We start from the raw sequence: 23,306 nt of genomic DNA, 5'->3' as shown, positions 1-23,306 counted from the left end.
CTGAAAATCTGAAGTTATTTATCCTGTCGTGTAAAGAATCACAAAAATGTATGTAAATCATGAAAAGTTTTATTATCAAAGAGCACATTTGGAATACTTGAATTTTATGTACAGTACAAAAAAAAAGCAAATGAAGAGCTTTACTTTTAATGTCGGCGCTCATGTTTCCACTGTTCCCTCTTTCACTATGGCCATGGCCAGATTCCTGGCCAGAGCGAGTCTCAGGAGCTCCACTTTTGTCAGCTCTAAGTCTTCCTCCTGAAAAGACAAACGCACTCAAATCAGAAGTGGGGTAGATTGTACATCTTTCATTTTGCAGCAAAACCTTGTTTTATGACTGTAGACGAGGAGGTAACCTCTACAGGACCACGTTTGATTAGTCTTATGCTGTTCATTATCATTTCAGCAGTATTACAGTTGTGTGAGGGGACACATACCTGCATGGGCCTGTCTCCGCCGGGAGTGGAGATGTCCAGTGTGGAGGTCAGCTCCTCTAAACAGAACATCAGCTCGTAGGTTTGGTTCGCTGAGAAGATCACCTTAAAAAAATCAAATCAAAACAAAGCTCATCTTTTAATTAAAGCGGACCAAACCTCTTGGTGAGCACTGTGGTTCCTGTGTCCCCAAATCTAACACAATGATGTGGACCACCAAGTTTGGAATGTGATGTCAAAAGTCTGCACCTCGACAATAGTTGACACTGTAGTTTGTTTCTGTTTGCACATGACATTAAGCAGATTAAAATTAGATTATTGTTCAAATGATCATTTAGGTTGTTTTTAAATCAAACATAATCAAAATAATCTTTAGTTCTAGATTCTTACAAATTAAAAGTGACTGATTTTCTTGGTCCTAAAAGAGTAAACTGAATATCTTTGGTTCTATTGACCTAAGAATTAACTACTATTACAATTAATTGTTAGTTGCAGCCTTTATTTAGTATTTCTATTTGTTGTCTGAGTGCGTTAAATTTTACAAATTCATGTTTTATCATATCTCCAGAAAACCATGAATATAAATGTAATGTGTCGCTTTGTGTCCCTTGGTTATGCATCTATATTGTTAATAGGATGAAAAACAATACGGAGCACATTGTAGCGACCGACCTCTTTCTGCTCGAGCAGCGGCAGGGCGTCAGTCAGCAAAGTCATCCAGAAGCTCCGGGGGGCGATCTTGGCCGTCATGAGGGAGAGGAGCAGCTTCGCCGCCTCCCCGAAGCGCTTCTCTCCGTACAACTTGTGGAACTCGCGGTACTTTCCTGAGAATAGAAAGAGAGCAATGTTTTCAGACTGCAACAGGGGGTCATGTTACTGTTTCCTGATCACTACTGAGCATTTGAACAATTTAGATCGTGTTACCGTTCATCCGTGTGAATTACGGTCCTTTCTCTCTTATTTTCAGTCTACTTTTACTGTTAAATGTTTTTGCGTTTATTCTTCCCACAGTGATTTAGACATCACAATCAGAGATTCATATGATTAGTTTATAAATATGGAAATCTGCTTACTAACCAAGAGTTTAGAATTAGTAATAAGAAATAATATATATAAAAGCCATTTCTTTATAAGTACTGTACTTGAATCTAGGTTTTTTTTCATGATTCATCTGTTTTCGCCAATATTCCTCCAGCAAAACACAGTCACATGCTGTTAAAGTCAGCTTTATTTATACGTCTGTGTTCACATGTTTGTGATTCTCATGTGACAAGTCACTGACCATCTGCCTTCACTGGATGTGCTATAACTTGATGCTAGTGCTGCAGTGACCAAGTTACAGTGCTAACAAAGCTGTATTGTGCATGTGTATGCGTTCCTTCTACACACCAAGGAAAGTGAGCCTGTCACTGAGCAGCATTGCCGGGCCCAAGTTGTCTATCAGGTCCAGATCAGAGAACGTCCCTCGAGCACAGTAATCCTGGAGGAACCTGGCGCGTGCACACACACACACACAAACACACACATTTCACATTTCACCGCTTCAGTTTTTCACTGCTGGCGTTCTTCGAAAATTATTCTACTCAAGGTTCCAGCACGATTACTCAGTGAAGAATAAGTGTGTTGTTAAAGGAACGGACCTCTCAGAAATGAGAGTGGCAAAGGCTGCATCCTTGGCCCTGATGCTCCAGGAGAGAGCCGAGCCCAGTCTGTTGTTCCTCAGAGCTCGCATAGCCATGACCTTACAGATACTCCGCACTGAAAAAAGACAAAACATTGAAAGTTGAAAGTCCCGACTGCATTGGAGACCGTTTATGTATTTTTTCGTGACACAGGTGGACAGAGAGTGAGAGAGGGGCAGAGAAAGAGGGTGCTACCTTGCTCTGACATCTGCCTCTGCTCACATATCCTGAGCACCTTGAGGGCTTTGCGCTCTGTGTCTAAAGGAACACGCTCAATCTGCAGCTCCAGGTAGACACGGCCGAACTCTGGACAGTTGTCGAAGTAGTCCACAGCTAACTGCCAAAGACTTCAAGACACACACAAAAACAGCATAAGGTAATCGTAATATCTGCTGATGCCGCTGACCCACGTTCCATGTTTAGGGCGTTGAAATGATGACTTGAGTTGATTACAGAGCAAATGACTGATTAATCAGAAAAACATATAACTTGTGAAAGTAATCATCATTCTGACCCATAGATAACCATACCTGTGATGAGTGAAGAGGCCAGACGCATATTCTAACAGGAGAAACTCTCTCAAGTTGGAGCCGAAGCTGCACGCACACGCACGCACACACGCACACGCACACACACACACACACACACACACACACACACACACACACACACACACACACACACACACACACACACACACACAAGAAAGATATGGTTAACGTTCAATGAATAAAGTGTATTTAAGTGCAGATGCAGCCAAACAGAGTGCTTACTGTAGATTGTGAGACTGCAGGAGTTTGCAATGATCCAGTAGATCTGTCAAATGGGCCACAAACCACCAGTTGTTGAGAGCAATGCTGAAGGGACACACGGTGGAGAAATTTTGTTGTGGGTTAAACACCACAGGCTGAAGGAACATATGGGCAAATTACATTGTTTGTTGATTTTTTTAAGAGAAAAGAGTAAATACATCCCCTGCAGCAAACCCAAAAAAGGTCTGTCTCCAAATATTAGTGCAAAGTGACTTACTTTACTCATTTTATTAACAAAAAAACAAATTTATTAATGGTGGCATGTACAAAAGTTTGGACCCTGTAATAAATCCTAGGTCCTACCTGCAGTCCTTGATGACCTGATGGATGTCAAACTCAAAGGCAGCCAGTAAAATGCTGTCCAGGGGCTCTGGGACGCTCCTCGAGTCCAGAAACATGGTCAGGCATGACTGCAGCATGCACACGCACAGACACACACACACACACACACAATAAATAACAAGGATGTGGCAGCAGAGAGTTTGAATGCTCACTCGAACATCAGCAGTCACTGTAGCATACCTGTGCATAGTAATGTAACTCAGTGGGCTTGACTGTGGGGTGGCAGAACAGCAGTCTTGTGACCAGGAAGTGGTACCAGGTGCTTAGCAGGTCCTTGTGTGCAAGCAAAGTGTCCTCGTCCCCCACCAAGATCTAGGATTAAACAAAAAAAACACATATGGAAGGTGGTGTTTTAAGATTTAAAAACTTTGAAATCCCTTTAAAAGAATGAAATGCGACACAGTACAGTGCAATACAGCAGACAATGGCACCTCAAATAGCCTATACAGTTTACTAAAGGTATATATATTTATATCTGTTTCCAGTTTATCATTAAACCTAGCTTAAACTAATGCCCCCCCCCCCCCCTTCATGGAGGTTATAATGTTCAGTTATAACTGCAGTTTATGGTCAAGTATACATGTAAGAAGTAGCTGGACAACATAAAGGGCTACTCAAGCCACAGGGTCACTGACCTTGCAGATGATCTCCAGGTGTTTGTTGCTGGCGAACGAGCTGTCCTGCAGGCAGCGGTCCACCTCCTCGTGCCAGTGTCTCCACTTCACGTCAAATTCTGTTAACGTCTGGTTGCCACCAGGCTGAGGGATTGTCATAGAAAGTTCAGGTGAAATGGTGCACCTTAACAAATTAACATTATAATTCTTTACAACTGAGATCAAACCACGAGTGAAGTAATTCTGGGTGCCAAGAGTATGAAACAAAATGAAATATCATTGTGCAAAGGAAGCTGCACAATAAGATAAACCGATAAAACTTAGTCTTACATTGTAGAAAGGCATCTTGCTGAGCAGAGTGTCCATCAGCTTGTAAATGTTTCTGGCAGCAGGCTGTAGGTTTGCCTGCTTCATCAGCATCTGTCTGGCTTCGTCCAACCGGCCCTGCAGCACATAACTCATCACCTGCACAGCGCAGAAATAAAAAAAAATGTGATAACTGAGATTTCACACTGAACTTCTGCATCTGAAAAAATACAAATGAGGGGGAGATTTGTCTGTCAGGTGGCCCAAGTAAAGAAACAACTCAAAATCACATCACCACACCCTGCAACAATTATTTAAAGGCAGGAATAGGTACATTTGTACAGCAAGTTTAAGAGACATGTATGTGTGTATGTGCTGCACCCACCACATCCCAGTAGTCATGGTGCTCAGCGGGGCTCTCACTCTGCAGCACATCCCTGGCCTTCTCGTCCACATCAGCCTTGTGTAACCTCACCCAGTCCAGGAGGTGGAGCAACAGGGAACCCGCTACGGACACAGACACTCTGCTGATTTGGTTGTTGTAAATCATTTTCAAAATCATTTTCATAATATTGCACAATTATAAAAACATGTATCACAAAGAATAAGGAGGAGATATTGAGCACAAAGTCAAACTCTTACCAGGAGCAGCGTCGATGAAAAGCACTTCACAGAGATTCCAGATTAGCTCTATGGCCAACAGGATGGACACCTGGGACAAAACAAAACAGAGGACAGTGCCATTATAAAATTTTGGTTTGATTAAAAAAAAAATCCTCTCCATTAGCACCTTATCATTAATCATAAAGAAAATACCTGATTTCCATACTGCATGGCCACTTGTGCATCTTTAGTAGAAACTGCAGAAAAGGGGAAAAGGTAAATTTGACTTACCCTGAGAAATCACACCGAAAAACAAAACATCAAAATTATACTTCGAAAATTCTCACCGGCAACTTGCTGAAGTTCTTCCATACAGGCTCGTATGACCGATCTGTAGTTTTTACTGATGCTGACAAACCTAAGAAGTAAGAAATCGAGAAATGCAGTCATTGGTCATTTCTCAATCGTCACTTCACCTGCCTTTAGTAACTCGTCATTGGGAACCACTACAGTCACATGCAATAGATGAGAAAACTTACTGTGGTTTTTTATTCTTGCTAGGAAGGTCTTCTCTAATCGTCTGCAGGCCAACAAAGATGTGATGTGACTCATTGAACAGTTTGCGTAAAATAGGGGAGTATATGTCTTCGTCTTTCCTGACCTCGTGGATGAAGGCGCAACCTGACCCTGCACTACCTGAAAACAACAAGGGGGAGAGGGATGGGGCAGAACGTAAGATTTAGGCAAAAGAGAGGGTGAGAATGTAAAGAAAAAACAGAGAGGGAGCTTATATTAATATTGACACGTACCTGATGCTTTGTAAAGGGTCTCAAACAAAAGGATATCACCAGGACCCCACGCGAAGCCCAAATGCTTCCCATGACTGGCTGCAGGAATATTCTGAGGAGAGACAAGGTGATTACACTGTAACTATGTACTGAAACAAGCGATGATGAAAGTTGCAATATAATACTGCCTAAATTTGATTTTAATAACCTGACCTTTCGCGACTTTGTTTTCCAAACTCAAGAAAGTTATGTTTGACATCATTTTTTAATGCATACATACAATGCATGTGTTGAATTGTGACTCAGAAGAAGGCTAATTCCCAATTTATTATTAAATTAAAATGTACTTATACCGTTATAATGTTTTGTGACAAGTTCTCTAGTTGACCTTTAATGCTCTTAAGACTCAAATACGTCAAGACATACGTATCTTCGATGTTATTTATTATAGTTTTGACACACGTTGTGTGGCTCTGAGAGTTCCTTCAACTTAGATTAGTTGACAGTTCGTGGCGATGTTAGCTTGTTAGCACTGCCGTTCACTGGAAGTTAAGAGAGAAAACTAAGCTACAGCGGTTACTCACAGTGATAACGGGCTCGACGTCTACCTCCTCCATCTGAGAACAACGTTATCAGCTCAGTACAATATAAAAAACGTCAGATTTATCAGCTATAAACACTTCATGCCATGAACCACAGGGTAGTGCCGCTTGCGCGCCTCAGTCATTCAGCCGAAAGTCCTCACGGGCGCATGTGCAATGACGTCAGAGAAAGGGCTGCCCTCCCTACTGCCTGTCTGTTCCCATCTGCTGTGTGTTTACCTCATACTATGGTTTTGTTGTGATGAACACGTAGATAACTGAGAAATACATGATTAATGATTATGTTAATTCAGATAACCAATCATCTGAAAGCTTTGAGGCACCAGGTTCCCCAACAAGAGCGAATAAATTCATTATCAAAATATGGAGATTGTTTTTTGTTTTCCAAAGATAAACAGCAAGTGTATATTTCAACTGTAATTGGTTAGGAATCATTTCTGTGCAAATGGACGCTTTCTCTGTGTAAACGTTATCGTTTAATAAAGTTCCAGCTCATTTTCATCATCAGACAGAAAAACAAGATGGCCGCTGTGGTTTGTGGTTAAAAAGAACAAGGATGAAGATAAAGTGCAAATACTACATCCCCAGTATATGTAATGCACTGTATGGTGATAATGATAGGACCATGCAGCATTGATGAGAGGTGAGAAAGGTGGTGAAGTGCATATAGAGGGATAACTACCCCTGTAAACCTTACAACAAAAAGTAGAGTATAAGATCACTGTGCGCGTGCATGTGTCGCTGAGAGCCTCTCTGACGCGCATTGAGACTCTCCCGCCCATGCACGGACCGCGCTTTCAGCCTCGTGACTGCCTGCAGCCATTCAGTGTCCAGCGCAGTGGACGCGCAATGGCACGTGGCCGCGCACGTTCGCTTCGAATTTTTTTAGCGGGGACGGGTACGTGCGCGTACTCGTATTCTTTGTGTGGCAGCGTAGAGAAGCGCCAAAAGAGTGACCATGGCTGATGAAAAACCAAAGGTGAGTCTCTCCATGTTGTTTTTAAAATACTACTTTAAATCACCGGGTCTGCGGCAAGGTGGCTCATGAAAACACGGCCATCTCCACGTCTTCAGTTTCACATGGTGAAAGTTGAGAGCTAAAATTCAACTACCAGCCATCCCTACTTTGATAGACCGGAAGGTTCGTGAACGCGCATCCACGGGCGCGCAGATCGCTGTTTGCTTGTTCTCTCTCTCACACACACACACACACACCAGACAGCTAGTGTCATCCTCAGTGCAACGTGTGTGTTTGCGGTAATTCGGGGCGAATGAGAGGGAGTTTGTGCAGAAAGCTGCCGCAAACCTGTAAGAATGGGCATATGCCTATAAATACTGTGGTATTTCCTTTTTTTTATTATCTTGATCATCTCTTTGCTGATATCAGGCTGTGGCTTGTCCTGATCATCTTACACGCCCCTGTTACAGAATGTAAACAAAGGGAAATGGGCTCCAGGAAAGTTTTGTAAAAATATATTTTGTGGAAACTAATTTCAGGATCCGTTTAGCAATAACGTCGTGGTGACATGGTCTGTTTTTGCTATTGCAGTAAATTGATTATTTCATATTTCACATTCTCCTCGTGTTGCAGGAACAATGTTGTCAACAACAGCAAACAGAAGGGGATATCTGTAGTGGTTGAAATGTTTAGCTCAGTTATGTTGAAAGATGTTCAACATAATTATTTTGTCCAACCCTTTTAAACCAATGTGAGAAGGCTAAATAACACCCAAAACAGTTGTTTGTATATCATGCTGCCCTACTTACCTTCACTTATGTGTTGGAAGTGTTGTTCACCCAAACCTCTTATTTTTATTAATCAAATTAATTGTTTAGTCTATAAAATGTAAACAATAATAATAGCTGCCAATTATGGGTCACAAGAGCCCAAACCGACAAAAATTACCGCTTTTGGTGCGGGGAAAAAGTATTTGGTTTTAAATAAAAGAGAGAGAAATGCAGTTGTTTGTATCTGTAAAGTGTTAACCAGTATGGTATTTGTGTTTATAAAACTGACAGATGCTTACAGATCTTTTTTTCTTCTGTTTAATGGATCAGCTAACTAATGAATCAGTACTCCAGCTCTGCCTGCTTTCATTAACCATGCTTTTCTCTCTGGCTCCATCCCTCAGGAAGCAGTCAAGACAGAAAACAATGAACACATAAACCTGAAGGTAGCAGGTCAGGATGGATCTGTAGTGCAGTTCAAGATCAAAAGACACACGCCGCTCATCAAACTCATGAAGGCCTACTGCGAGAGACAGGTGGGCATGGCACAGCATCAGTAAGCCATTGCTGAATGATGGTGTTTGGATGATGATGTTTTTTGTTTTTTTCAGGATGATGGTTTAGTTGTTTCCTGTATGGGAACCACTGGTTTAGTGCTTCCCTAATGCAGGGTGGGGGGTGTAGAGAGCTATTGCACAGGGTGCACTAAAGCAGCACAGACCTTCTTTTTCTTTTTCCTTTATATTTGTCCCACCATAGTTCCATAATGATACAAATCGTTTTACACAACATCAAAGATCTCACAAACGTTTTGCGCAGTTGCTTCGCTGCAGAGTTGTGTGCAGTGCTCTTTGCCTTTGAAATCTTGCCCCTGTCGGTGGCCCGTTTAAACATACGTAGAGTTTTTACCATCCTCTGCAGGCAGGCAGACCTCTGCAACTTATTAAATATCATTTTTACTGTGCATGTTCACGTGACAAGCATACAGTTCTCACTTAATGTCAGCCCTGCTCTGTAAAAGCACACTGTGCACTTCAGCTCCAAATGTTAATCAGTTATTATATGTTATAACAAATAACAATCACTGCATTGCATTACAATTCACACGTCACACAACCATCTGACTATCATTTTCTTCTGTTCAACTGTTCTCTCGTGCATACCGCCCCTCTGTGACTAAAGATTTACCTGTACTGATTTTTAATTTTTCGGGGAGTGAGTAAAAGGGTTAGGGTTAGGGCACATTTCTGAGGCCCTGGATCTGGTCCATCTGAATGTAATCCAACATTTATTAAAGTTATTTACAGTGATTAGTTACACCCAAGCTTTTGGGTATGACGGACGCAGCAGGAGATTATCCAAATCAGCCATGTCAAAATGTCTCCCATTAAGGAAGCCTATCAGAGTGGAACATTTTAAGCACTGCAGAGACCTTTTAAGCCTAAATATTCATCAAAGAACAACAACTATGGAGCATGACTCGCAACAACTATGTTGCTAAGCTAGTATGCATTTACATCATATTTAAATAATTATTTGAAGGACTTGATGGTTCAGAGCAACAACTGTGAATTATGCATATGTTTAATCTCGATTGAAGACAATTACCAGTGGAAGTACAAAATTCACTTCTAGTATGTGAGTAGTTCAATATAAGCAAATTTAACAAATCTACTTCCCGTTTGAAGTATGTGTTCAAAATGATGTTAACTGTGGTTTTTATTTTACATGAAGTCTTTCTTTATGAAGATATTAACTTAATTTAAAAGCTGACAGTTCAGAATGTTGGCGCTGTCAAGATCTACCTGAGTCCTTAGTACTGCAGCTAGGTCCTGTACACACATCACATACAAGACCTCTAAAGACATAGCAGTATGACCTTTAACCGGTCATGCCAGAGATAGCCAGATGGTTTTCATTAAAAACGTATACATCATGGTCACGTTTTCAGTCTTTTTCCCCAAAAGAGTTATCAGTCCTTTTTTACTGGCTATGATCACGCTTGGCTCTACAGCTCTTCTATTTCTGTCAAAAAGGTCAATGTGTATCTTACCTCTATAGCTGAACACAGTTTAAGGCTTTGTCTCCCACCCCCTAAAGCAAACTGCCTTATTTCAAGATGGGATTCTGATAAATTACTTAGTTATGAATATATCAGTTCTGAGGTCATCATTTGCCAGGGTACTTGCTATAATGATATGCAGAAAATGTTGGCTCTTTCTTTTTGATTTATTTGAAGTAGTTAAAAACAGGAGGAGTGCCAGTTCATTTCTTAAAGTTGCATCATAATCTTGATTAAGACTGAGATCCCTATGCTACAAAAACAATCCTTAAGTTTGACAACAACCTTTACATTCTTAAGATATCTATACCTAAATGTTAAGAAGAAAATATTTAATAAAACACAGCCTCTAACCTTTCTCTGAATTTCAAAGTCAAATGAGTGTTCAACTCTCTGGAAGCCAGAGAATCCAATTCCGATATGAGTGCCAGGAGGTCAAAAGATTATTTTCAAACTGCAGTGAAAACAAGATGTTTTCATTATTCCTTTATCTTTGTTTCGCAACAGGAGAACCTCACATTTCAGAAGACATACTGTACCTTAAACAAGGCAATTTGGGCATTGCTCTTTCAATGAAAATCCCTGCTGGTGCTGTGTGACAGAAGTATCCTAACTAAAAACATTTTCTTATTATAAATTTTTCAAGCAGAATTTTGTTCCTTGTCTAATTAATGCAAAATGTACTAGGGAGCTGGCAGGAAAATTTCCGGAAAATGTCTGGACTTCAGTTCATGTCTGAAAGCAGCTTTAGTTTTTTGTGCCTTTGCTTCATTGTAGAATTGTGAACAAAGCTCTTTTCCCTTTTCTCTCTCTCTCTCTCTCTCTCTCAAATTTTGCATCTTATTCGCGTCGCACCCTTTGCTTTGCCCGACACAAGCGGAATTCACACCTTTGCATTGACTTTGGATGTAACCTAATCACACGTATAATTTGCGTCAGATCTGGAGTTAATGCACCATTAGGCTGCTAATTTTTAAAAGTAAAAATCTCCTTGAGATTGAGTTTTGTCTTTGTAACAATTTATGGGAATGGATGAAGGTAATGGTTTCTTTCAGTAGACAAATGAGGGTTATAAAACAAAGTTTTTATGTCTTTGTCTCTCCAGGGACTGTCGATGAGGCAAATCAGGTTCAGATTTGATGGACAACCGATAAATGAGACAGACACACCAGCACAGGTGGGTTGGATGTACTGAAAACAAGTCACTGAATATAGGAGTGGACTTACAAAATGTGCATTCTCAGTGCACCCTTTTGCCCTAAAACATAACTCTGTGCTCTTACATGTGGATGCCTATGTCAGTTCCCTTTATTTGTGCTATTTCCTTTTTTTCTTGTCGACTGTTAAATACATGTTGAAGTGGTGTAATGTGCACACAGAATTATCCAGTGTAAGTGTAGAACACAAAAATAACTGATTTGATTAAACAGTCGATAAATGTACATGATGATCATCCCGACAATGTAAATGAAAGATGAATCACAATGAGAATATGTTATCAGCGGGCGAATGTAGATGTCTCTGGCAGTCAGAGCACACCAAACTCAATTTCAGTTGGCGTTTTCTCAAACTTGTGTTGAATATGACACTGTAGGATGAGGTTGATTTGCTCGCTGCAATTCAAGGTTGGAGTAGACGCAACTTGCAGGTTCTTGCACACTATTGAAGTGCTGTGCAAGCCTGTCTATGCACGCTGCGATCGCCGAAGACAGTTTTTCACTTTGGCTGCAGTGCTGCCATTTTTGCCTTATTGTGTTTGAATGGACTAGCACTGTCGGAATTGGCCGAAAATAATGTTTGATTATTCGTTATTTAAAAAAATAAAATAAAGGTTTTGTTTGCAAATAATGTCCATAAGAGGGCAAACCAATAAAACGAGAGACATAGTTACTTGAATATGCAGATTATGGTGTAAAATATGAGTCAAGACGTGGCGGTTTGGGTGGAGTTTCAGACATTTATTTATTCACTTAATGCAATTATATAATCAAATGTAGAATAATTATTGACAGTCCTAGTATAGTATAATATACGACTGTAACATCTTGACATGACATATGCGTCTGTCTCTCTACTTTATATAGAATTCCCTGTCACTTTACACTGTTTGCTTTATAAACTCTTACAACTGTTTAAATAACTTTTTTTTCTCCTTTTAATAGTTGGAAATGGAAGATGAAGATACAATTGACGTGTTTCAACAACAGACGGGAGGCCTGATTTAATCGACCACATTCGCCACCATTTTCCTTCCTCAACCTAACCAACCTTCCCAGCCTATGATACACAGCGGCTGCAGCTTCTTTGCAACTTGTCCTGTTGTCCTGACAGTATCCCACTCAGACGATGTTGTCATTTCTCTGCCACACATAACTGCTGTATAGTATTTTCATTCTTGCCCCTGTTACTTCTCCGTTTTTGTACATAAACCACATCCAGATCACCCTGAGGTCAGGTTCTGTTTGTTTTAAGCTGTATTGTGGTAAATGTTAAATGCCACCCCCCTCCCATTTTGAACAGTTTGTTTCCAAGATTGCACACCACAGAGAGGACTAGTGATAGAGTTGGGAGTGATATACAGTAACTAACTTTACTGGCCAAATGTCATTGGGATAGGCTTGGTCAGTGTTCAGCAAATCTGTTAAAGTGAACTATTTTGGGGCAGGCAATCGCTTAGTGAACAGTATGTCCTTTGTGGGAATGGGGCTGGGTTGCCATTTGGTTTCTCTCCTCTTCAGAAAAAAAATATTTGATTTTATACATTTTTTATATTGTAGCTGATTTGTAGAGAAAGGTTTTGATTGATCATTTAACTAGGCCTAACTTCAAATTCTGGGAAGCCTGAAGAGATGTTTCAGTTAAATAAACATATTTCTTGTCTATTAAGATGCCTGTTAAAATAAAGCTATTGTCTTTTTCCAAACTTTCCCTATTTTTGTCTGGCTCTCCAGTGTAATTGTCTGACCCTCTACTAGGCAGTAACACAACATATGTTAAAAAAATTAATCTGTAGTCTCTTGGATGTTTGACCTTCATTGTGCAGAACAATGTGCAGTGTGTTCACAATTTCATACTAGAAGACAGTTTTTTAATTCATTGCTGGAGAAGAGAGGCTTCTCTTCTTAAATCCTGGTTAAATTACACCAACAAAAGTATCATGTGGAAACTCAAAGCCTGTGTTGCACTTACATTAAGAATAGTCTTGTGGTGTTTGAGAGGCTTTGTATCATTACATTTGTTGTCATTTTAAGAATGCTTAAGCATCTAATTTACCTTTTTTTAAGGAAAAAAAATCCAAAAAACAACAGACCCAAATTAATATCCTAAGTATTATTACTCATCTTCATCTTTGCTAGAAAACGTAAGGTTGAAGTCCAAAGATCTTCATCAGCTGGAGGTTAAAATGTACCCAAGGTTTTCCTGTACCTTTAAAAACCTCTTTGCAGATTGTCATGATCAATAATTAGAGATTAGACCGGCACAAAACCAGGCCCTGGGGGATCTGGACTCCGCCGCCTGGTCACCGACGAGACAGGCGATCGCTGAGGTTCCGTCCAATGGGAGCGGAGTTCTGCGACGCTCTGTCCAATCAGAGCGGACCGAACGCCGGTGGGCTGGGTCTCGTGGGCTGGCACCGCAGAACCAGCGGATCTGGGAGTCGTTATGTTTTTCAGTGACGGGTGGAGTCGACTTCTCGTCGCATCTCTGCAGGAACGGAGGAGGCAACCGTCTCTCTTATCGCTCTCCCACTCACTCGTCGGCGCCGCCAGACTCACCGACGCACTCCTCGAAGATGACGACGACGACCACCTACAAGGGAATGGAACCCGGCGCGAAGAGCAGCTCCAGGTAAGAAGGAGCGCGGACGCCCTTTTCTGACGGAGGAACAAAAGAAAGTGGGATGCGGACGAGGCTCCTAAGCTAGCAGCTCTGTGCCGCCGCCCGCCGCCGCCCGCCGTTAGCCCCGCTGGTGGCTGGCGAGGGGATCGTTCTGGATTTAGCTAAACTGTCACATAGTCTTGCTAATTAACTTAATCTCATTGGCTGTCTGATGCGCCACAAGCATGGAGCCACGACGAGGCAGTTCCGTCGACCTCCCTCGAGCTGAGCGGAACAATGCGAGTGGAAGAGGAAGGAGGGAGGGAGGGACAAGAAACTCCGAGGAGAATCTTCTCTCTCCGTTGTCTGGAGGGGAGAAGCGGAGCAGGCCATCTCGTGACGTCAGCTCCACACTGGCCGTGGCCCACTGTGCCTGATAACTTTCTGTCTTTTTGTTCAAGTCGGAGCTCGCTTCCTGCAGGGGGAAATGTGCCTCGACGGTGTGACGCTCTGAATAATGATCCGCTTGTTATCTGTGGCTTGTTGTTGTTGTTGTTGTTGTTGTGTAAGGAAACTGCCAAATGTGTGATTGATTACAGGAAGAATCCCAGACCAGACTGGGGTTCTGCATTTTTCATTATCTCCCTGCTTTGGTTCATCGATGGTTGTGTGTGTGTGTGTGTGTGTGTGTGTGTGTGTGTGTGTGGGCGGTGTACGTCTATAGAAACTTGGATAATGTCCATTTTCAACAGATGAGTGTGATGCACAATGTCTGTTAAAGCTTCATATTTGTGTGTGTGATGGGGGGGGGGGTACACCTTGAGAAGACCAGTCATCCTCCAGGCACGCAGTCATCGCTTTTCCAGTAAGTGATGCGCCTCGTCTGGATGCAGTCCTCATCCCTTTGCAGTGAAAGCAATGCAAAGGGCGTGAAAAAAAGCCTTTGTATTACGACAGCTTTATATTCGATTTTTTTTTTTTTTAAGGGAACACAAGCACTCGATGACTTTGCCGAGTGAGCGTGTCACATCTCGGTCAGGCACCAGGCGTTTTGAAGTCGCATGGTGTGCGCGGATTGATGCGGGGGCTTGGGTGGGGGCTTTGAGCTAGCTAAGCCCGTAAATCTTCCCTTAGCTCTTTTGCTTTTGCTCCTTTAAACCCCCCTAACCCCCCATATGCGCTGCTGGTCATTTCTGCTGTCGGCCGACCGAAGGAGACGAGCGACTTGGAACAGAATCAGGCTAAAAAAACGTTTTGTAGGCCATCCCAAGCCTCCACACCCTTATCAGACATGCCATCTTTGACTTTCTGTGCCTCAGCTCTATCTGCCCCGGCTCCATCCGCCCCAGGCTGCCCCCTCAGCCTCTGTACACACAACACATCTCTGATGCCATTTCACTGATATTATTTGCAGTTTCATTCTAGGGTGGGGTCTGCTGCCAGGCAGCTAAGAGCTTTTCCCCCTGTCGCAATCCTTGTGGAAAGCATGAGCTCATCCTCTCTGGCCCCGGGAGGTGAAGTCTGGTTTAGGCATTACTGTCACATCCAAGTGTGACGGACCCTAATGTGTGTATGTGTGTGTGTCCAATTCGTACAAGAATTGAAAATTTGCAGCAGTCCACGTGGTGTGGATTTTTCTCCCTGTAGTCGCCTCCTTTTGTTGTTCTGCTTCCATAAGCCGAGGTGTTTTTTTGGACTCCATATGTCCGCCTGGCCCTCGGACAGCTGCTTGTGTGTCAGCTGGTGGCTTCAGGGACACTGGGGAGAGGAGAGTTTGCTGGGGAGTCGAAAACAAAAGAGGGAGGGGTCAAGCACGATCTCTGCAAACACATCAGTTTCTCCCATCCACCCCAACTGTCCTTCAGCAAGGCAAGGGAGGGGAGGGGGGGGGGGGGTTCCCTGCTCATTATCGCTTTCCTTTTGTTCAGCTAATGGTGGAAGGAATGTTGATGATTGTGGTCATTGTTTACCACGCAGCGGCCTGCATGCAGGCTCGCTAATATTGCTCTAGTCTTCTTTTATTAGGTGACCTATATTAACTTTGGACCTCAGATTTTCCACCTCTATTGTGTAGCATTGACCCAAACGTGATACTGAATTGTGTTTGCTCATTAAATAATGGCGTTACAAATGCTTCCAAGAACTGACACCGACCCCCTCGTGTGTCACTGCAAAGGAATTTGTACTGAGGAGAGGGAGCAGCTAGCCAGCTAGCGCTGTGATTCTATGTGACTGGAGTCAGCTGCAGGGCAAAGATTGTGACTGTCTGTCTGACGGGCTGACAGCCGGGGCTTAGATCGCAGACCTTGCTGGTAGCCTGTGTGTGTGTGTTTTTTGTGTGGGTGGAATGTGTTTGAAATGGTTAGGGTGGAGTAGGGAGAAGGTTTTATTTATTTTCTATTGATTGATGTGTGTGTGTGTGTGTGTGTGTGTGTGTGTGTGTGTGTGTGTGTGTGTGTGTGTGTGTGTGTGTGTGTGTGTGTGTGTGTGTGTGTGTGTGTGTGTGTGTGTGTGTGTGTGTGTGTGTGTGTGTGTGTGTGTGTGTGTGTGTGTGTCAGATCAATGGCGTGTGACACGCAGGCCTTGCGTTTTAAATTGGTGTAAAGAGTGGGGGATGGACGTGTGGTTGGCAACTGACGTTATGTATTTTTTTGTGATCTGTTACTCCTCAGGGTACTACGACCGCCAGGTGGGGAGTCGAGCTTCTCCTTAGGCACCGATGAAAACGGGACCCCCCAGCGCAAGAACAAGATGGCCTCTAGCATCTTCGCGGAACCTGACGACCCCCATGCTCATCGGAGGAACAATCCACCAAGTAACTCAGTCTAACATCACTCGAACTTAGCTTATATAGTTTTCCATGAGATGATATCGGAGCCAGATGGAAGAAAACAATACGGTTTTGAATTTCAAGGCAACATTAGCAGTGGTTTGTGTTTTGCACCAGTGTATGAGCAAGTTCTATCTTGCAAAAGTTGGCAGGACTACCAGAAGCCTTAAGTATGCAAAAAGCACCATGGTATTAATTCCTTAAACTTGAGCTCGGAAAAGATACAAACTGAAGTGTTATTTAGTATTTTTCCATTTGGGTTTTCAGACAGAACATCCCACAAGTGTAATGGCCAAAAAGCCCTGGAGCACTGCAAGGGTAATTTAAAGCTAGGCTTTGTTACATGGGGATGAGGATCAGCCCTCACTGGAAAGAAATAGGTCAGATAAAAAATTTGCCAATTGGTGAAATGTGTTGCCTTCCATAGACATGAGGAAAGTTTTATTTTGAGTACACGGGGAGAGGCAGGCGAATGCAGCAGCGCGGAGACCTGCAAATGGCTTTGAGATGTCAAGGTCACAGCAAGCATACAGCCAGAGAGGCTTAAATGAAAAATTAATATAGACTGACATTATTGTTCATGCCAGTTATGTTTATTATAATCCTGGTAAAGCTTAAGCTAAACATAATTCACCCTTTAGTATATATTATCTTTGTTGTTTGTATTTACGGATTGACATTTTTACTCAGCTAGTCAGTGTTCGGTGAGGGTTCAAAGATAGGATAACATTCATGAAGTGGAAAATTCAAACTGTACAACACCAGGATTCCATGTCAGCTCAGGATTGTGAAGCTGCTCCAGAGCCATGACGAATCGTGTCTCTTCACTGGTGCCACTTTGTAGAAAACTGATGCACATGGTGGATCAAACTTCCAGGATGTGTGAGACAATGACGAATTGACCCTAACATCATCACTGAACTCTACAGCCAACAGCTGCTGACAGTAAAGCCCTTTATCTGTTTGCATTGTCTCAGTTGGGTCCAGGTCAAGTTCATTTGTTTCTGCCTGAATGAGCAAAGTTTATTGCATTTAACGGGTTTCATAAGTATTCTGCAGCGTGTCTGGCCTGTGTCTGAACTCTGGCGATTATTTTGGCATGCTGTCCTCCTGTCTCTCTAATAATTCGAACTACATGCTTTTTTTTTTGCATAGCACGGGACCAGGCACTGAAAGTCTGACAAAAATGGGCAGACCAGTAAGCACAACTTTGGCTGTTGCTTTTGGACATTTACAACTAACTACTGACGGCTTCAAACAATGTCTGTTTAGTCTGGCAAAAAAAAAAAGGATCATCCAGAGTGACCAGGACATTATTTAGTTTTTTCAAGTGTCTTCTTTTAATTCTTTTGATTAATGGAATTTAATCCTTCTTAATTGTCTCAGGAGACTCAGAAATCTCAGAATCTAATCCCACAACCTTTGTTAATGCACATGAAATATTAATGGGTAAATCAGGAGTTATGGATTAAGAAAAAAGGTTTTTATTTACATATTCAAACTGATGGATATTCAAGTGTGCCAAATGTGTCCTTCAGACGGTAAAATCTCTGATTCAAAGTCTTGGTCAGGATTTTAAAAATGATTAAAAAGCAGTTTGCCTGATGGAATGTGCTGATGCTCTGTTCGTGCTGACGCATAAGTATATTGTTATTCAGCCAGAGTCTCTGGCAGGTTGTTGGTTGGGATTTTGGGGGTTTTAAGATACCAGAGCTGTTGGGTTTGTTGAATTGCCCTCAGCCTCTGGCCACATGTTGAGCACTGTAATCAGAGACGAAGCCAAAACTACCAGCAGCAACACGACTGACTGCTGTTCTTGTCTCTCAAGCTTGCCGACCGTTGATATCATGCATTTGTATAATGGACCCAGGAGGTCTATACGGTTAAGTAGAAGACTATATGATATACTATGTGATATAGTGATGATAGCATAATGCGTCGCTGTTGAGCCCATCAATCTAGTCTAATCTTCCATTTTCCGTTCGGCGCTCACTGTCCAGTGAACTGATCAGATTCAGAAACGTGGAGCCGGTAGTGAAGCAGCTCCTTGTTGAGCGATAGAAGCTCTCAACAGAGCTGATTCACTTCACTCCATTAACAACAATGGCCACTCCTCTGCTTCTCCAGCAGTCGTTGATCCCCTCATGACAAAGACGCTCTGTCCCCTCCCTGGCACTCTGGGCTGTTACCTTATGTGGCTTTGGTTAGCACAGCCTGCCTCTCCACACCAGGCCAAACGCAGGGTTTTTAATGCTCTTTCTGCTAAAGGAGACGCAGGGGTTACGGGTGTTATGTGGGTTTTGGCATTCTGGTCGTCTGCCTGGAAGTATTCCACCATGTTTCTGGGTCTGTTGCAGACGCCCCAAGCGGATTTGGTGATGTTTTCCCGTTGATTCACTGCGATTTTGTCTGATGTTATCTTCGGTGAAATTCTCAAATTGAAGCTGATGTTTACTCAAATCGGAGAAGATGAATCTTGTGGTGAGCATTTGTTAGAAACATTGAGGGGTCTGGGGTGGTTTTGTGGCTAATTGGATTAGTGTACAATGTGTTATGACTCTGCTGGTTTGCAACCGGAGTCATGTTTTCGTCATTTGTCTTATGTTTCCTGTCTAGCTTAAATATAATCTGTTGGCCAGAAATTAAATAAAAAAATTAAAAAGAGCACAATGACAGCTGAAGTATTAGTACTTATTGCAATTTCTTGTCAGTCTTTTATTAAGGTGCTTGCGCTGTCCATCTGTCTCTTCCCTTCCCAGCTGGGGCAGCCGCAGGGACCCTGTGCGGGGAGCCCTCGGCCCCGTTGAGGCGGTGCCAGCAGCCTCTTCTCTTCCCCAAGAACCCCCAGCCGGAACTGACCACCATCCACAACTCTGGGGCAGCCATGGTCTGGGGCCAGAGACAAGAGGTACCTCGCATTTAGACTGACGGACGTTGTTTCCACAACAGAGCCGCGGCCTAGTTTATGGGGCTGAAAAGCACATGGTCATAGATTAAGAATAATTCTAACCAGTTCAGTGGAACATTCAGTGGTGGATGGATGACTTTTATCCATCCATTTGAAACTGACCCAGAATGTTATTTGATAGATACTCTCCACTGACATTTTTAATCCCGGCGGAGGTTTAATTTTTTATTCTGGGAATGATCCAGGCCTGACTGAAGACATGGGCTGAATTTTCTAGCTGAGAAATTTGAATGAAGTATAAACAAAGAGGGGAAACAGGATCTTAGTCAAACAAATACTTGACTTACCTTCCAGACACATGCCACATCTCAAGATCCAGAGAGCTCAGTAGTGGTGCCATTAAATGCTGGGAATTTTGCTGACTGTCTGAAGAAGCTTCTGTTTCATTAATGAACTTCAGGATGGTTCTGTGACAATTGTCTTTCTGTGCACTTCTTTTTTTCTTTCAGCTTAGGGGTTATGAATAACAACATTTCCTCGTGGACTAAGAACATTTTTCAGAGGATCTGTTATCTCTGGCAGCAATGGCAGTTTTTAAAAATTATCCAGAATCTGCATGTCAGGGCACCTGAAGTAGAAGCTGTAGAATTTTCGATAAAGAAAAAACAAGAAGGGTTTGTTATTTTTCTTGTTATACAGGTGAAGACATCAGTTTGTTCATTGAGCAATGTCTGATATTCTTGTCTCATGTTTTCATTGTAGGTTGAGAATGGCCAGGAAGTCAATGATGGTAAGTATCCAGAACTCTTCTGCTGCTTATGAAAAGGGCTTTCTGTCACACTTTCACTCGGTCTAACCAGCAGTGCATGACTTAGATTATTCAGTGAATGACTCCATGGTACAGTCCAACAGATTCCACCCTCACTCGCCTCTTCAAAGATCAGATTGTGTGGACTGGCTCTGTCCCATATGTTGCTGGCATATCGTAACTATTTTTTTAAGATACAGTACACATGTTCTCTCTTTCAAAGTCAACATCACATGATCGCCTTGATGTGGTTTTCCCCTGTCATGATGGCGCGGTTGTCTGTAGTCAGGCAGCTGTTCTTTGATGGCAGGCCTCACTTAGTATGAAAAAGCTTTTTATTAACCTCCAGGTGCATGTTTGTTAGAGAGGCCAGATCCTCGGATAATGGAGGGTTTCACCGCACGTCTTTATGAATGTTTAAAAATTGAAGTCACTTATTTGCTCTGCTTTTCTTTTTTCGTGTGTTAATGTTAACATATTTTCAAAAACGTCAGTCATCACTGTGTGATCAGTAATTAGTTTCTCCACAAACCTGAGAAACAATGACCTCTCACACTGGGTAGGTCAGCCAGGAATGGGCGGTTTGGTGTAGATGAGATTGTGTTGTCTTGCCCAGATACAGAGTTTAAATGTGAGCTTCATCGGGCTGTGTAGGACGAATAAACTTGACATCAGGCCTATAAACCTATGATTAATGCAGTAGTCACTGAAGCCCCTCCACTCCCTCTGGTGTCGAGCTGAGAATATTTGGAAGTTGAGTCTCCTTCCTTCCTTCAAAAAAAAAAAGAGCATTGCCCTCATTTGTGACATGTAGGTCAAAAAGTCCCCTTCACTGTGCAGATTCTACGGCAATTCAGACACTAATGGACAACAAGAGCCCCACTGTGGTTTTATCACAGAGCCGTCTCCCCTCACTTAGTGGATTCTAGCCTACAAAACCAAAATGCAGTGACTAAATATTAAGTCAATAGTCACTTTACTGGAAACAATGGTCTGACTTCTGGACCCTTTTTTTTGTTTTTTTAAATTGCAATTTTTCATGTAGAAGTTGCATGTTAAGATTTCAGTTACTGCAAAACACATCTAAAACCAGACCAGTCACAGTAGAGCAGCTGTAACTGAAACCCAGTAACAGCTGCTTTATTTTGACTGGTTTGGTTTTAGCTGTGTAACTGGAGAGCCATTTCCTGTAATTGAATGGAACAATTTTGATGATATAAATACCCTGTCAACACTAATGTGGATCTTTGCAAAAACAAACATTTTCATCTGCGATTGGGCCTCTAATCTACACGCAAGTAGCGTTTTAAGAAACTAAAATTGTATTTATTTAATTGCCTTCTTTTACTCAGGGTCTTGTGTATCCATTTGTGAACAGACATCAACGACGATATAACTGTTTCTCTATGTTTGGTTAACGCTGTTAGGTCTAACTACACATTAAGCAACTAAATTTAAACTGTACTCAGACTTGGACTGTAGTGGAATTGTAGTAGGTTTATAAATTTGATTTTATAATTTTACGAAGTGTTAATTAATGTATAATAGTGCTTTTCAAGGTAATCATTAACAAATGCTAGATGGAAAGATGAAAAACACCAATATACCCCATATAATATACCCCTGTATTACTTTTTCTCAAGGGCATTGTTGAGTCTTGTGGCGTCCATGGTCTATATCAGGGTTTGTGTCGTAAGGAAATCTTAAAAGATATAAAATGAAGGAATTATATGACATTCATCCGTCACAGTTTACCATCTGAGATTAGCCTTCGTAGGGCAGCGCTGCTGAGGATAATATCTCATCCAAGTAGGGTTTTTTTTAGCTGATAGTGTGGTGTTTGACTGTCTGCAGTTGCATTCAATGAAATATCGGCTCCAGTTGAACGCTCTGGGTAACTGTTGTGTGTTCATGTCGCGTCTGCAGAGTGTCCCGATGATGCGGAGGTTCAGCACGAGGAGCAAGAGCAGCAGAAGGAGGCACCACAGCCCTCTGCCCCGTCGGGAGATGCCATGGTCACCCCGGGTGGCCGAAGAAACCCACCTGGTGGAAAGTCCAGCCTCATCCTGGGTTGAGACCACTTGTTTTTTTCATTCAAACACCTTTTTTTATTTTTTAAAGATAATTACCCCCCACCACTCTCTGCCTCCTCATCAACATGTCACCCTCTCCACATGCACTCATGCTGACACGTCCCTGGACACCACCCCCATCGCTTGTCCTCACCTTCCGCCCTCAAACCTTTTTGTTTTGATCCTTTTTTCTATTAAAAGAAGAAAATGTTGACAAAAGCACTTTATGTATTCCCACCCTCTCCTTCCATTTCAGCCCATCCTGTAGTGCATCGCGCCTGCTGGGAAAGGCATGACATTTAGCTTGTCTCTCATTCTTCCCTGTTGTAAATGGTCAAGGAAAAAAAATAATTAAAAAAAGATTTGATGCGTGGATTTCTAAATACAATAAAGATTGATATGAATTTGCTCGGGCTGATTCTTCCTTTTTTAGTCGTAATGGTCATGTAATACTAATGAATAGAACATAACATTTAACTTGAACTAATATTTAACTTCTCATCCTTTTCAGTTTCTTGTGCTGAAATGGCTCCACACATTCTGCTGAACATTATTTATGTTCACTGAGATGGAGCCTGAAGACTGCGGCCGTTGAGAGCAGACACAGGCTCTCTGACTGGAAGTCTGCCCAGTCAAAGTAATCACAAAAGCTGCTGCCAATGCTGTCAAAAGAGAAAACTGCCCGATCTTTTCATGACATCATGCAATGGTTATTCGGCTTTCTGGACGCCATCCCTGATTGGTGATGCATTCTGTTCAAACGCAAAGTTAGGATTTTTTTTCAGGAGTTGAAACCGGATTTGTGCAAGAGGTCATGAATAATACCTTTGATAGCACACCAAAAATTGCTTTATTTGGGAGTGCTGGTCTAATTAAAAATAAAAGGGAATGACGGT

General features: G+C 42.2%; 3 protein-coding genes and 1 long non-coding RNA gene across 4 annotated transcripts; 2 read left to right on the top strand and 2 right to left on the bottom strand.

Moving 5' to 3' along the window:
• Positions 1-53: 53 nt before the first annotated feature.
• Positions 54-6,322, bottom strand: nup85 (nucleoporin 85). Its single transcript, XM_035616314.2, has 19 exons — positions 6,166-6,322; positions 5,603-5,693; positions 5,333-5,489; positions 5,141-5,211; positions 5,007-5,050; positions 4,833-4,902; positions 4,576-4,697; positions 4,215-4,349; positions 3,906-4,028; positions 3,451-3,582; positions 3,232-3,338; positions 2,890-2,973; positions 2,647-2,712; positions 2,312-2,463; positions 2,075-2,192; positions 1,824-1,924; positions 1,107-1,258; positions 438-539; positions 54-258 (listed from the first exon to the last, which is right to left on the bottom strand). The coding sequence occupies exons 1-19, from the start codon at positions 6,196-6,198 to the stop codon at positions 160-162; spliced, it is 1,959 nt and encodes a 652-aa protein (XP_035472207.2). The 5' UTR covers positions 6,199-6,322; the 3' UTR covers positions 54-159.
• A 682-nt stretch (positions 6,323-7,004) lies between these two features.
• Positions 7,005-12,896, top strand: LOC118288759 (small ubiquitin-related modifier 2). The gene is made up of 4 exons (XM_035615227.2): positions 7,005-7,162; positions 8,316-8,447; positions 11,079-11,150; positions 12,136-12,896. The coding sequence occupies exons 1-4, from the start codon at positions 7,142-7,144 to the stop codon at positions 12,196-12,198; spliced, it is 288 nt and encodes a 95-aa protein (XP_035471120.1). The 5' UTR covers positions 7,005-7,141; the 3' UTR covers positions 12,199-12,896.
• A 627-nt stretch (positions 12,897-13,523) lies between these two features.
• Positions 13,524-22,818, top strand: LOC118288758 (jupiter microtubule associated homolog 1). Its single transcript, XM_035615225.1, has 5 exons — positions 13,524-13,822; positions 16,465-16,607; positions 19,382-19,530; positions 20,293-20,320; positions 22,265-22,818. Exons 1-5 carry the CDS (start codon positions 13,767-13,769, stop codon positions 22,411-22,413), a joined length of 525 nt encoding a protein of 174 aa, XP_035471118.1. The 5' UTR covers positions 13,524-13,766; the 3' UTR covers positions 22,414-22,818.
• LOC118288760 lies at positions 19,305-20,011 on the bottom strand. Its single transcript, XR_004785918.2, has 2 exons — positions 19,878-20,011; positions 19,305-19,593 (listed from the first exon to the last, which is right to left on the bottom strand). It is a non-coding gene; the product is annotated as an uncharacterized LOC118288760 (long non-coding RNA).
• Positions 22,819-23,306: the final 488 nt, after the last annotated feature.

Source organism: Scophthalmus maximus, chromosome 17 (assembly GCF_022379125.1).
Source record: "Scophthalmus maximus strain ysfricsl-2021 chromosome 17, ASM2237912v1, whole genome shotgun sequence".
Lineage (NCBI taxonomy): Eukaryota > Metazoa > Chordata > Actinopteri > Pleuronectiformes > Scophthalmidae > Scophthalmus > Scophthalmus maximus.
Note: the sequence above shows the minus strand (reverse complement) of the source record. Positions and strands in the feature narration are given on the sequence as shown.